This window comes from Ranitomeya variabilis, chromosome 2, assembly GCF_051348905.1.
Source record: "Ranitomeya variabilis isolate aRanVar5 chromosome 2, aRanVar5.hap1, whole genome shotgun sequence".
NCBI lineage: Eukaryota > Metazoa > Chordata > Amphibia > Anura > Dendrobatidae > Ranitomeya > Ranitomeya variabilis.
In genome coordinates, this window is record NC_135233.1 from 926,514,229 (window position 1) to 926,529,890 (window position 15,662).

Consider the following 15,662-nt stretch of genomic DNA (forward strand, 5'->3'; position numbering starts at 1 on the left):
CTAAGGGCTGACATGATAAGGGAGTATATTTTACACACAAAAGTATTACTCTCACCAATTCTCCGCAAATAAAGCTGCATTTACACTGAAAGATAATCGTAATCATTTATGAAGCGTTCTTATGATATATCCTTTCAGTGTGAACAGGCTGCCGATCACCCGATGAATAAGCAAAGCTCTTATTCATTAGGTGAAATGATTTTTTGTGCAGCACAAAAGATCATCGTCCTCTGTAAACAGGATTCACAGTGCCGAGGACAATGATTATGGTCTGCCATGAATAAATATTTGCAGTCAGTAACTGACATTTTCTTTGTTTCTTTTCTTTCTTGCCAAACCTTCTTGTCAAGATCCTAAAGCTGATATATATATACTGTATATATTTGTTTCCTGGAAAAAGAATCCCCCGCACTGCTGAATGCAGACATGCACCCACCATTAACATATATAATACTATATAATTGTCTAAGGGTCACTTCCGTCTTTCTGTCTGTCCTTCTGTCTGTCTGTCTGTCTTTCTTTCTGTCATGGATATTCATTGGTCGCGGCCCCTGTCTCTCATGGAATCCAAGTCGCTGATTGGTCTCGCCATCTGCCTGTCATGGCTGTCGCGACCAATCAGCGACGGCCATGGTCCGATTTGTCCCTCCCTACTCCCCTGCAGTCAGTGCTCGGTGCCCGCTCCACACTCCCTGCAGTCACCGCTCATACAGGGTTAATGCCAGCGGTAACGGACCGCGTTATGCTGCGGGTAACTCACTCCGTTACTGCCGCTATTAACCCTGTGTCACCAAGTTTTTACTATTGATGCTGCCTATGCAGCGTCATTAGTAAAAAGATCTAAAGTTAAAAATAATGTAAAAAAAAAAAAATCATTATATACTCACCTACGCCGCCTTTCCCGCTCCTCACGCTCCGGTGACCGCTCCATGCAAGCGGCAGGTTTCGGTGCTAAGGATGTGTGCGACAAGGACCTGCCATGACGTCACGGTCATGTGATAAAAAGGAACCCAAATGGACGCTATAATAATTGGGCTCTCTGCGTCCGTTTACATAACTGATACAAATTGATACAGTTTCACATTAATTTTGTTGGTTTCTCTGAAAAGAGCAGACAAACAAAAAGTACAGAAATGTGAGCTAGCTTAGCCTTCTCTTAATTACATTTGTACTTTACAATACTTGTCCTTGGCGAATAAGGAGTTTAAATACAGGACTAGTAGAAGGGACTTGCAGAGTGGTAATGTGGTAAAGTACTTTCACTGCCCTGGGTGCTGGCAACCTATGTTATGCCACTGATGGGAGTACACAAAATGCAACTAGGGCTCTCCCTTATAATTTAGCAGCATGAGAATCTCCCCCTTTATAAATGGCAAAAGCCCTTTATACAACACACAGGTGCTACATGAGCTGATAGTAAGTGATAATAATTCATTAATATTTTAATTAGTAATGAATGACAAATGTTCTTACACTTCTTTCCAATACTTTATTGTTCCAATATATTTAGTTGTATATAGAATTTGAGAAATTGTGAAAATATATTTACAGCTATACATTTGTTCACAGCAGAATTACTTGATTGGAAAATAAAACTGAAAAGCGCACAGGATATATGTTGACGATTCAATGGATACTTAAGATTCGTATCCCTAATACAGCAAAGGGAATGTTTTGAATTTCTATAATTAATTATTGGGTCATAAGAAATCAATGTTAAATTTAGATATTAGGAAATTATTGTGTTTAAATTAAATGAAACTAAAATGTATCCAAGAACATGCGCCTGATTATAATTCTTATTCTGATAATGTTTAATCAGATTATGTTAATTGTGTTTCAACAGTGTCATCTGGATATAGCAGAAATCCTGTAAATATGCTGTCATCATCATTACTCACGTAAATACCATTCCAATCTCGGGAAACCTCTAACCAAACCTGGTCCCCAACATTTAACTTCAGGACCAGCATCGCTGAGGCCTGGTCTATCTCCTGGCCATAGAGTGTTTCACGGCTCTTAAACATCTTTTTATTTTGGGCAACAATACTAATCCTCGCTGGCCGTCCCCTGACTGTCACGTGGAATGCAAACACATAGGTTCCAGAGACTGTACAGTTAAATTTACCAGTTGTAGGGTTGTATTCATCTTGTTCATTGTACAATATTCTATCAAACTTAACTGGAGCGTTAGGGGCAGGGAAAGGTTTTGATAGACCTACAGTGAAAGCAGATCTTGTGGGTTTATGATTTTCTCCTTTAGATCCTTTGAGGCCTCTGGATCCTTTTTTCCCTGGTAGGCCTCTAACCCCTTTCAAGCCAAAATTTCCCTTTGGACCTGGCGAGCCTATTAAACCAGTAGGGCCAATTTCACCTTTATCCCCCTTTTGTCCTGGTTCTCCCTTTTCTCCAATTTCTCCTTGAAAACCATTCATACCATTTAGCCCAGCATCACCCTTAATGCCTTTGTCTCCTTTTAAGCCCCTTTCTCCAGTTCCCCCTATTTCTCCTTTTTCTCCAGTTTCTCCATAATTACCCTTCTCACCTATATCCCCTATTTCACCCCTGTCTCCCTTTTCCCCGTCAATGCCATTTAAGCCCTGCTCTCCTTTTTCTCCTCTGTCCCCTTTTGTGCCATTTTCACATATGTCGCCTTTGTTTCCTTTTTGTCCTTTCATACCAGCAAGTCCAAGGTTTCCTTTTTCGCCTTTAGGTCCAATCTCACCTAAAAAAATCAAAAAGCTAACGTTAGTTGTTTTATTACTATGAAGTTCAATCGATACGAAGTATCAAATAAATACTTGTGCTTTTGGGTATATCACTAAGAATCGGCAGTAAGCCCCATGTCTTACCTGATTTGCACATATCCTCTTCAGAGAGGAAGTGGACTGAAACTCTAGTTCCACCTATTGTGGGTAGCAATCCTAAAAGTCAATATTAATGCTTTAAGGAACTTTGCTATGTGACTTAAGATAAAAAGCCAAACCAGACATTTAGTTTGCAGACACATCTTTTTCAGTATGTGCCCAACATTACTGCAAAACAGGAGGTCTGATTTGGCTAAGTGAGAGGCCATTAACTGAGGGTCTAAGGAAAAACATTTCTCCTTGTGAAGAGTGCCAAACTGACACAAGGAGACTTAAAGACCATACAAATACCAACTCTAGAGAGAAGGGGGACTAGAACTTTAGTTAAACCTATTGGGGCTGGCAATACTAAATGTTAATAGTGATCCTTTAATAAGCCTTGCAACACGGCTTAGTATAAAAATCCAAGAGACACTTGCAGAAACTTGTTTCAGGATGTTTGACCATCATCAGTACAAACCAGGAGGTCTGATTTAGCTAAGAGAGAGGAATCTGACAAGGGTCTCTATAAGTTACTTATCCAAATCAGATCACCAGCTTCGCCCCATTGAGGGCAAATACCCCAAACATGTGGTCTACAAATAGAATAAAAAGTCAAACCACACACTGTAAGTCAGGTGTCAAAACTTGTTGAGGGGTCAATATGGACTTTTAGGATTGCTTCCCCCAATAGGTGGCACTAGAGTTCCTGTCCTCCTCCTCTCTGAAGAGGATATTTGCATATTTAACTTTATTACATGCAGTAACAGTATTACATGCTGGTTTGGCACTCTCCACAAGGAGGTTACCTGATTTCAAATCATTATAAATTTGATACTCATATTGACACAGCCATTTTTCATTTTTAATGCATACCATATTGATTTTACTCTATTTATCAGTAATGCTTTAAATCTGGACTGAAGTGAAACACTGTTCACACTAGAATTGCGGCTTCTATTTCTAACAGTAAACTTAATAGATTTGTAACAAATGGTATAATCTTTCTGGATCCATTTCACAGACTCTTTATTTCCCTGGTGGCCTTGCTGAATTGCCAGAGTGCTTACTCAGCTAAAGAGGCCATAAGGTTAATACAATTATAAATGTACAGCATGTTACAATATGTCAGTATAAAGTGCTATCCTATTGTAATATACATTGGGGTAAAGTTTTAAAACAGGCGTGCTGCCCAATGACATGCCATTATCAAATTTTTGTGTAGGGTTCACATTGATGCTGCACTTTGGGGGATATGGCACAGCTAATATTCCTCTTAATCTGAGATCTTGCAGGCAGCACACTGTATATAGATGAGCCCCTATTTGATAAAATGTTTGCCACTTAGGCCAATATGCATCTACCAAATATTTTGGGATTAGAGTTTTTCTTACAGCTCCTCCATAGAAAAAATCAGTAAGCTGCTTTACAAGTTTCCTGACTTTTATGACACACTAACATTTTGCGATATCTATAATATAACGCTGGGAGCGTCACTCTGTCCGGAGCCTTTATAGACTGTGCAAGCGCCTACACAGTCTGGACCCCACAAAGTGACGCATCCGGGGATGAGAATTGTGGCCCAGGAGATTGCGGTATGCGTAAGAACTGAACGCATACCGCGATCTCCGACGGAGAAGCAGGGACGTGCCAGGAGGGTGAGTATGTGATATTCACCTGTCCCTTTTCCACCGCTGGGCTCTGTCTTCCTCGTTCTCTGGCTGTGATTTTCAGGTCAGAGGGCACGGTGAGGAGTTTAGTGCGCACCCTCTGACTGAACAGTCACAGCCAGAGGATCCGGAAGACAGAGCGGCGCACGGAGGTGGAACGGGGACAGGTGAATATCGCCTGAGCCAGCGGCGACTCCAGCACCTGACCCCCATAGCGCACCACTGTCCTTGCCTGTTCAGTGCCCCCGGCACTCAGCGCCCAGCAACGAAAGGTGAGTATGTCATTTTTTTTTAATTGCAGCAGCAGCATACGGGGCATATTATGCTATGGAGCATCTTATGGGGGCCATCAACCTTTATGGAGCAGCATACGGAGCATATTATGCGATGGAGCATCTTATGGGGGCCATCAACCTTTATGGAGCAGCATACGGAGCATATTATGCGATGGAGCATCTTATGGGGGCCATCAACCTTTATGGAGCAGCATACGGAGCATATTATGCGATGGAGCATCTTATGGGGGCCATCAACCTTTATGGAGCACTATATGCAGCATTTTATGCTATGGAGCATCTTATGGGGGCCATCAACCTTTATGGAGCAGCATACAGGGCATGTTATGCTATGTACACTCACCGGCCACTTTATTAGGTACACCATGCTAGTAACGGGTTGGACCCCTTTTGCCTTCAGAACTGCCTCAATTCTTCGTGGCATAGATTCAACAAGGTGCTGGAAGCATTCCTCAGAGATTTTGGTCCATATTGACATGATGGCATCACACAGTTGCCGCAGATTTGTCGGCTGCACATCCCAAAGATGCTCCATACAAGGCAGGATGGATCCATGCTTTCATGTTGTTTACGCCAAATTCTGACCCTACCATCCGAATGTCGCAGCAGAAATCGAGACTCATCAGACCAAGCAACGTTTTTCCAATCTTCTACTGTCCAATTTCGATGAGCTTGTACAAATTGTAGCCTCAGTTTCCTGTTCTTAGCTGAAAGGAGTGGTACCCGGTGTGGTCTTCTGCTGCTGTAGCCCATCTGCCTCAAAGTTCGACGCACTGTGCGTTCAGAGATGCTCTTAGGCCTACTTTGGTTGTAACGGGTGGCGATTTGAGTCACTGTTGCCTTTCTATCAGCTCGAACCAGTCTGCCCATTCTCCTCTGACCTCTGGCATCAACAAGGCATTTCCGCCCACAGAACTGCCGCTCACTGGATTTTTTTTCTTTTTCGGACCATTCTCTGTAAACCCTAGAGATGGTTGTGCGTGAAAATCCCAGTAGATCAGCAGTTTCTGAAATACTCAGACCAGCCCTTCTGGCACCAACAACCATGCCACGTTCAAAGGCACTCAAATCACCTTTCTTCCCCATACTGATGCTCGGTTTGAACTGCAGGAGATTGTCTTGACCATGTCTACATGCCTAAATGCACTGAGTTGCCGCCATGTGATTGGCTGATTAGAAATTAAGTGTTAACAAGAAGTTGGACAGGTGTACCTAATAAAGTGGCCAGTGAGTGTATAGCATAATATGCACGGTGGCGCAGTGGTTAGTACAGCAGCCTTGCAGCGCTGGAGTCCTGGGTTCAAGCCCCACTAAGGACAACATCTGCAAAGAGTTTATACTCTCCGTGTTTGCGTGGGTTTCCTCCGGGTACTCCGGTTTCCTCCCACATTTGAAAGACATACTGATAGGGATTTTAGATTGTGAGCCCCAACAGGGACAGCAATGATAATGTGTGCAAACTGTAAAGCGCTGCGGGATATGTTAGCACTATATAAAAATAAAGATTATTATTATTATTATTATGTAGCATCTTATGGGGGCCATCAACCTTTCTGGAGCAGCATACGGGGATATTATGCTATGGAGCATCTTATGGGGGCCATCAACCATTATGGAGCAGCATAATGTCACGGGAGTACTGGGTAGACTAAGGTTGGTTACCCGGGCCCCTGCAATTTCCCTCAGGCTAGGGAAACCCTGTCTGACCCTTTCCCAGAAGTTACACTAAAGGTGTGCATGTCTGGGCCGCCAGGCCTGACCCTGTCTCCTGTTTCAGCCCTAAGCTGAAACCACCACCCGCCACCCAGTGAAGAGACCACACACCAATCCCCACAGAAAGCACAGACAGGGAAAACTGAAAAACGCACCACGCCGCAGACACACAGGAATACACTATAATGCGCACAGGGCAAAACAAATACAAATATAGGAAGGAGGAATATGACAAAGGATAATACACCACCAGTTACGATATTCCTCCAACAAGACCACCACTCCAGACCGGAATCACTAGGCACAAAGCACAAGCTATAATCGGCGACGCCCAAAGTCCAGCACGACTATTTAAAGGCCGTGGGTGTGACCCAGCCTCCAACCAAATTACCAGCTAGATTAGCCCTGAGCAAGCTGGATAAAGTCTAGCCGACGCCACTGAGCGTGTAGTGGACGTATGTGGAATTACCGCTGTCTGTCGGACGCCCTAGTGTGAACAGTGTCCGACATGACACATACAGGGCGTATGGATGGGGGCAGCACATGACAGGATGGGGGTGCAGTATGGGAGGAGCACATGACAGGATGGGGGCGCAGGATGAGAGCAGCACATGACAGGATGGGGCACAGGGTGGAAGCAGAAAATGATAGAATGGGGACACAGGATGGGGGTAGCACATTACAGAATGGGGGCACAGGATGGGAGCAGCACATTGCAGAATGGGGCGCAGGATGGGGGCGCAGGATGGGAGCAGCACATGACAGCATGGGGGTGCAGGATGGGAGCACCACATGACAAAATGGGGGCGCAGGATGGGAGCACCACATGACAGGATTTTGGTGCAGGATCGGAACACATGACAGGATGAGGGCACAGGAAGAGAGTAGCACATGACAAGATGGAGGCGCACAAAACAGGATGAGTGCGCAGGATGGGGGCTGCACATGACAGGGAGGGGGCACAGAATGGGAGCATCATATGACAGGATGGGGGCGCAAGATGGTAGCAGCACATGACAAGATTAGGGCGCAGGATGGAAGCAGCACATACCAGGATGGAGACCATATACCAATATAAATGCTCACCACCCGGGCGTAGAACGGGTTTAATAGCTAGTTCATTTATAACTGGTAAAATCCTTTCATATATCCTAATTCTCTGTATTCTTTTCCTTCTGGCAAAGCAGTTTTTCAATTGATTCCAGAAGCAGATTACACAGGAAGGAGAAGTTTAAACGAATTGGCCACTTTCTCTTGCTAGTGCACTCTTTTCAAAAATTGACAAGTGCGTCTGTTCATTAAGTGGCTGCTAGTGGAGGAGCATATGACTCACCTCACATGAGAAAGCTGATTTTCTATTAACTCAGGCTGATGGGCAGGTCCTGTCACAAGCTGCTCCTACGGCAGCCACTTTATGGCTTTTTGTGGAAAGTTGCACTAAAAAAGAGAAAGTGGGCAACCCCTATACACTCCTGACAGAAGTTATGTCGCTTATCTATGTTATGTAAATAAAAGCTTATAACCAGACGTTAAATTCATCCATTGGTTGTATAAATTATTCTTTTGAAAGCTGAAACCCTCCAAAATGTGGTTTAGGTTAAGAAAATAAATTGGCATCAATGCAGAAATATTGATCAGTTAATGGACACAGAATGGTCAGATTTTGGCAAGACAAAAGTTTTGTCGCCTGGTCATATAATGCATCCAATCCTAGTTTACATCCACACCTGTGCTCAGTAAATGATCGGTTAATTAGTGCATGTGTATAAAAAGAAACCCAGCACCCCAGACCTTCACTTGAACTGCAACTTGAGCTGTGACAACATGCCAAAAATCCACACTGCGACCAAAGCCTGGATTATCACGAGGCTGAAGACCAGATCCACTGTAGAGGTGGCTGGCACCTTTAATGTGTCTCAGCGTCAAGTACAAAGAATTAAAAAAAGATTTGAAGAGACTGGAGATGTGTTTGACAAGCCCAGGTCCAGCAGACCCCGCAAGACAACTGCTCAGGAGGAATGTTTGTTGGTTACAAAATCCAAAGCAAGCCCCTCTTCCACTGCAGTAGAGCTCCAACAGGCCTGGTCACCTCAAGTCCCTGTGTCAACTAGAACAGTTTGTAGGATTCTTTCTCGAAATGGCTTCCATGGTCGAATCAGTGCCCAGAAGCCAGCACTAAACAAAAGGCAAATAAAAAACCGTGTGCCATTTGCAAAGTCCCACTGCCTGCTAAACAGATGGATGCTGGAAAAGTGGCAGAAGCTGGATTTCTCTGATGAATCTACAGTAGAATTACACCACAGACACCGCAAATACTGCAGGACACCAACTGGAGCCCGTATGGATCCAAAATACAGCCAGAAAACAGTTACATTTGGTGGTGGAAAGATTATGGTCTGGGGTTACATTCAGTATGGGGGTGTGCAAAACTTTTCCACTGTGAAAGATAATATCAATAGCCTAAAATATCAAGAAGTATTAGCTACCTCTTATATTCCAAATCATAGAAGGGGTCAAATTCTGCAGCAGGATGGTGCTCGATCTCATACGTGCATCTCTATAACAAAGTTCCTCCAGGCAAAAAAAGATCAAGGTGCTCAAGGACTGGCCAGCCCAGTCATCAGACATGAACATCATTGATCATGTTTGGGGTAGGATGAAAGAGGAAGCTTGGAAGACAAAACCAAAGAATCTAGATGAACTCTGGGAGGCATGTAAGACTGCATTCTTTGCTATTCCTGATGACTTCATTAATAAATTGTATGGATTATTGTTGAACCGCATGGATGCAGTCCTTCAAGCTCATGGAAGTCACACAAAATATTAAATATGACTAATAGCACCACAACTTCATTCACCAATGTTATGCAACATATATTTGTATTTTAAGTTAATTATTTGTTTGAATATCACATTACTTTCTGTGGGTGACAAAACTTTTGTCTTGCCAGAATCTGACCATTCTGTGTCCATGAACTGATCAATATTTCTGCATTGATGCCAATTTATTTTCTTAGCCTAAATCACATTTCGGAGGGTTTCAGCTTTCAAAAGAATAATTTATACAACCAATGGATGAATTTAATGTCAGGTTATAAGCTTTTATTTACATAACATGGATAAGCGACATACAGTGGGGCAAAAAAGTATTTAGTCAGTCAGCAATAGTGCAAGTTCCACCACTTAAAAAGATGAGAGGCGTCTGTAATTTACATCATAGGTAGACCTCAACTATGGGAGACAAACTGAGAAAAAAAAATCCAGAAAATCACATTGTCTGTTTTTTTATCATTTTATTTGCATATTATGGTGGAAAATAAGTATTTGGTCAGAAACAAAATTTCATCTCAATACTTTGTAATATATCCTTTGTTGGCAATGACAGAGGTCAAACGTTTTCTGTAAGTCTTCACAAGGTTGCCACACACTGTTGTTGGTATGTTGGCCCATTCCTCCATGCAGATCTCCTCTAGAGCAGTGATGTTTTTGGCTTTTCGCTTGGCAACACGGACTTTCAACTCCCTCCAAAGGTTTTCTATAGGGTTGAGATCTGGAGACTGGCTAGGCCACTCCAGGACCTTGAAATGCTTCTTACGAAGCCACTCCTTCGTTGCCCTGGCAGTGTGCTTTGGATCATTGTCATGTTGAAAGACCCAGCCACGTTTCATCTTTAATGCCCTTGCTGATGGAAGGAGGTTTGCACTCAAAATCTCACGATACATGGCCCCATTCATTCTTTCATGTACCCGGATCAGTCGTCCTGGCCCCTTTGCAGAGAAACAGCCCCAAAGCATGATGTTTCCACCCCCATGCTTTACAGTAGGTATGGTGTTTGATGGATGCAACTCAGTATTCTTTTTCCTCCAAACACGACAAGTTGTGTTTCTACCAAACAGTTCCAGTTTGGTTTCATCAGACCATAGGACATTCTCCCAAAACTCCTCTGGATCATCCAAATGCTCTCTAGCAAACTTCAGACGGGCCCGGACATGTACTGGCTTAAGCAGTGGGACACTGCAGGGCACTGCAGGATCTGAGTCCATGGTGGCGTAGTGTGTTACTTATGGTAGGCCTTGTTACATTGGTCCCAGCTCTCTGCAGTTCATTCACTAGGTCCCCCCGCGTGGTTCTGGGATTTTTGCTCACCATTCTTGTGATCATTCTGACCCCACGGGGTGGGATTTTGCGTGGAGCCCCAGATCGAGGGAGATTATCGGTGGTCTTGAATGTCTTCCATTTTCTAATTATTGCTCCCACTGTTGATTTCTTCACTCCAAGCTGGTTGGCTATTGCAGATTCAGTCTTCCCAGCCTGGTGCAGGGCTACAATTTTGTTTCTGGTGTCCTTTGACAGCTCTTTGGTCTTCACCATAGTGGAGTTTGGAGTCAGACTGTTTGAGGGTGTGCACAGGTGTCTTTTTATACTGATAACAAGTTTAAACAGGTGCCATTACTACAGGTAATGAGTGGAGAAAAGAGGAGACTCTTAAAGAAGAAGTTACAGGTCTGTGAGAGCCAGAAATCTTGATTGTTTGTTTCTGACCAAATACTTATTTTCCACCATAATATGCAAATAAAATGATAAAAAAACAGACAATGTGATTTTCTGGATTTTTTTTTCACAGTTTGTCTCCCATAGTTGAGGTCTACCTATGATGTAAATTACAGACGCCTCTCATCTTTTTAAGTGGTGGAACTTGCACTACTGCTGACTGACTAAATACTTTTTTGCCCCACTGTAACTTCTGTCAGGGAGTGTAAGTTAATATACCATATTTACCCGAGTATAAGCCGAGGCACCTAATTTTGCCACAAAAAACTTGGAAAACTTATTGACTTGAATATAAGCCGGGTATGCATTGTCCCCTCATCCCTATCCTGGTATGCATGGCTCGCCATCCCTGTCCTTGTATGCATGGCTCCCCATCCCTGTCCTTGTATGCATGGCTCCCCATCCCCATCCTTGTATGCATGGCTCTCCGTCCCCATCCTTGTATGCATGGCTCCCTGTCCCTGTCCTTGTATGCATGGCTCCCCATCATTGTATGCATGGCTCCTTATCCCTGTCTTTGTATGCATGGCTCCTAATCCCCTATCCTTGTATGCATGGTTCCTATAAAAAAAACACATCCTACTTACCTTCTCTGCGCACCCTCGCTGCATCTCGTTCCGGCGCCAGCAGCTCTTCCAGCCGAGCGATCACGTTTCCCCACTCATTAAAGTAATGAATATTTACTTCACACCTGTGGGAGCAGAGAGGGGTGAATATTCATGACCTTAAGGAGCAGGGGACACATGATTGCTCGTCCGGAAGACGGGCACCGGAAGGAGATGCAGCAAGGGTGTGCAGGGAAGGTAAGTAGGATGTGTGCTGGAAGCCGGCAGCTGCAGCTGTAACTGTGCACGCTAAAAGAGAAATGAATATTCACTGTCAGCGCAGTGAATATTTCTTTTTAGTAGCGGGCACAGTTACAGCTGCAGCCGCCGGCTCCTGCCTCTGTGACCCGCTGCTCTGCCGCTCCCCCTCCCCCACAGTCTTTCTAGGACAATGACTCATGTGTAAGCCGAGGGGGGGCGTTTTCAATGCAAAAAAATGTGCTGAAAAACTCGGCTTATACACGAGTATATACGATAGTATTATCCACAATGGCGCTATAAACTGCCTACTGCTTAAGCAGGAAAATATGTGACAAATCCACCTATTGCTAATTAGAATAATTATATTACCAGGGTAAATTTTCAAGCTGTTGGAAATAGACAATAGAATTTCCACAAACCATATAAGCAAATACACCCTGTATAATCTTAATCTATATACTTTATCCTGCTAGTACAATAAAAAAAAACATTCTATGTTAACTACTATATCTATAGGAGTTCAAAAATGTTTGCCGAGATCTCAATCTGTGCATGCCCCACCTCCAGCAACCATTTTACCGGAGGCCACAGCATCGCAGCAATGGAAGTGCCGGGGCTCCGAGCTTTCATAAAATATCGGTGGAGCTCCCGCTCTACCGAGCACCGCCAAATACTGCTGCACCAGCCTCGGATTGGAATGAGATCATTGCCCTGCAGTGTCGGACCACTGAAGAGTCGCCCGCCACCTGCTGACGCCAGACTAATGGTAAGTACATTCTGACTATAAGACGCACCCCCATTTGCCCCCCAAATTTTTGGGGAAAAAACTGCATCTTACTGTCCGAAAAATATGGTAGGTAGTCCGTAATGTGAGGTGTAGCAGTGTTCTCAAAACAGCAGTTCAGGATCTGAAAGGGTGATAGAGGTGAATGGGGTGGCTCAGCAATCGAGGAAGACGCGTTTTTTCTGCATATGGCGGTCAACCAGAAGTTGCTGTATCGAGTTGACAAATCAGGGATGAAGAGTGGAATAGCTCATAGTGTTCAAGTTGTACTGCCGGTTGGTGCTCAAGATGTCCCACAAGCACATGCTGGGTAGTCACTTAGGGGTTAAGGTTAATAAGACACAAGAGCGTATTCATCAACAGTTCTTTTGGACCAGGATTTATGCCAAGGTACAGAGGTTTGGAAGTCATACACAGAGTGTCACCTGACCACGCCCACCATAAGTTTCCATAGTCCATTGGTTCTTTTGCCTATTACAGAGATATGTTTTGAATGGATTACTATAGATCTGGTGGGGCCCTTTGTAAACTCAGCTCATGGCCACCAACACATATTAGCAGTAGACTATGCTACTCGTTACCCAGAGGCAATTCCGCTTGGTCACACCTTGGCTAAACTTATTGCCATTTAACTACACCTTCACAAATACCTGTTTTTTCTCCTCTTCTTTGATTGACAGCCATGGCTTTATAGGGCCAGAGAAAGGTGGAGATAGATGAAAAACAAGCAAATGGGAAGGTGTAACAAAATGATTGCTCACATCATGATGCACCAAGTGCTTGTACTTGGTTTAAACAGTCGTTCTCTGCTGAAAGAGCTCCTTTGATCAAGTAATTCATTTTTTTTCCTTCAGTCCCATTGATACAGGTGTATAAAATCCAACCGTGTAGTCTTACAAACATTTGTGAAAAAATGGGTTGTTCCAAAGAGCTCACTGGAATAGGATGCTACCCCTGCCACAAGACAGGCCAGGGAATGTATTCCCTTCTAAATATTCCATGATCAGTTGTAAGTGGTATTATTGGAAGTAGAGGCACTTAAGGCCCCGTCTCACATAGCGATTTACCAACGATCACGACCAGCGATACGACCTGGCCGTGATCGTTAGTAAGTCGTTGTGTGGTCGCTGGGGAGCTGTCACACAGACAGCTCTCTCCAGCGACCAACGATCAGGGGAACGACTTCGGCATCATTGAAACTGTCTTCAACGATGCCGAAGTCCCCCTGCAGCACCCGGGTAACCAGGGTAAACATCGGGTTACTAAGCGCAGGGCCGCGCTTAGTAACCCGATGTTTACCCTGGTTACCAAAAAAAACAAACAGTACATACTCGCCTTTCGGTGTCCCTTGCCGTCCGCTTCCTGCTCTGACTGAGCCGCCGTACAGTGAGAGCAGAGCGCAGCGGTGACGTCACTGCTGTGATCTGCTCTCACTTTCCGGCCGGCAGTCAGTCAGAGCAGGAAGCAGACGGCAAGGGACCTGACGGACATCAGATGGTGAGTATGTACTGTTTGGGTTTTTTTACATTTACGCTGGTAACCAGGGTAAACATCGGGTTACTAAGCGCGGCCCTGCGCTTAGTAACCCGATGTTTACCCTGGTTACCAGTGAAGACATCGCTGGATCGGTGTCACACACACCGATTCAGCGATGTCAGCGGGACCTCAACGACCAAAAAAAGGTCCAGGCCATTCCGACACGACCAGCGATCTCGCAGCAGGGGCCTGATCGCTGGTACGTGTCACACATAGCAAGATCGCTACTGAGGTCGCTGTTGCGTCACAAAACTTGTGACTCAGCAGCGATCTCGCTAGCGATCTCGCTAGCGATCTCGCTATGTGAGACGGGGCCTTTAGGCCCCACAGCACTGTGACAAATGGAGATCACTAAGCAGAGTAGACAATTGTTGAGGCACATAGTTTTTTTTGTTTCCAACATTCTTTAGACTCAATAACTGTAGAGTTATTAACATCCGCACAAAAACTTTCCAACCACAATGCCAAGCATTGGATATATTGGTGTGAAGCACCCCCCCACTATTCTCTGGAGCAGTGGAAACAAGTTCTGTACAATGATTATTCATGCTGATGGACAAGTCTGGGACAGCTGTATGCAAGGTGAATGCTACTTGCCTGGCTGCATTGTGCCAATTGTAAAGTTTGGTAGTTGAGTGATCATGCTATGGGGTTGTTTTTCAGGGGTTTACCTAGGTCTATTAGTTTCAGTGAAGAGAAATCTTAATTCAGTATACCAACACTTTGTGGACAATTGTAGCTTCCAGTTTTGTAGAAAATGTTTGGGATAGGCCCTTTTTTGTTCAAGCATGACTGCACTAATACACAAAACAAGGTCTATAACGGTATGGTTTGGTGTGGCAGAACATAACCAGCGTGCAGAGAGCTCTAACTTTAACCTTTGGGATCAACTAGAATGGAGACTGGTAGCAAGGCTCTCTTGTCCTACATCATTGTCTGACCTCACAGATGTTCTTTTGGATGAATACACAAAAATTCTTACATAAACGATCCAAAATTCTGTAGAAAGCCTCAATAAAAGTGGAAACTGACCTCGGACGGGATACTACGTCCGAGGTCAGATCCCCTGCTTTGATGCAGGGCTCCGTGGTGAGCCCGCATCAAAGCCGGGACATGTCAGCTGTTTTGAACAGCTGACATGTGCCCGCAATAGCGGCTGGTGAAAACGCGATTCACCCGCGGCTATTAACTAGTTAAATGCCGCTGTCAAATGCAGACAGCAGCATTTAACTACCGGGGGGCCGGATATGAGCGCATCGCCGACCCCCGTCACATGATCGGAGGTCGGCGATGCTTCTCCATTGTAACCATAGAGGTCCTTGAGACCTCTATGGTTACTGATCCCCGGCAGCTGTGAGTGCCACCCTGTGGTCGGCGCTCACAGAACACCTGATTTTCTACTACATAGCAGCGAACAGCAGATCACTGCTATGTAGCAGAGGCGATCGTGCTGTGCCTGC

At 44.5% G+C, this 15,662-nt stretch overlaps 1 protein-coding gene across 1 annotated transcript in view; it reads right to left on the bottom strand.

Annotated features, from left to right (window-relative positions):
- Positions 1 to 1,474: 1,474 nt before the first annotated feature.
- The window catches only part of OTOL1 (otolin 1), a 55,855-nt gene continuing 41,667 nt past the window's right edge, over positions 1,475 to 15,662 (bottom strand). Inside the window, exon 5 of the mRNA XM_077290633.1 lies at positions 1,475 to 2,725. Coding sequence (XP_077146748.1) covers positions 1,824 to 2,725 — 902 coding nt within the window. The 3' untranslated portion in view covers positions 1,475 to 1,823. The remainder of the gene's footprint in view (positions 2,726 to 15,662) is intronic.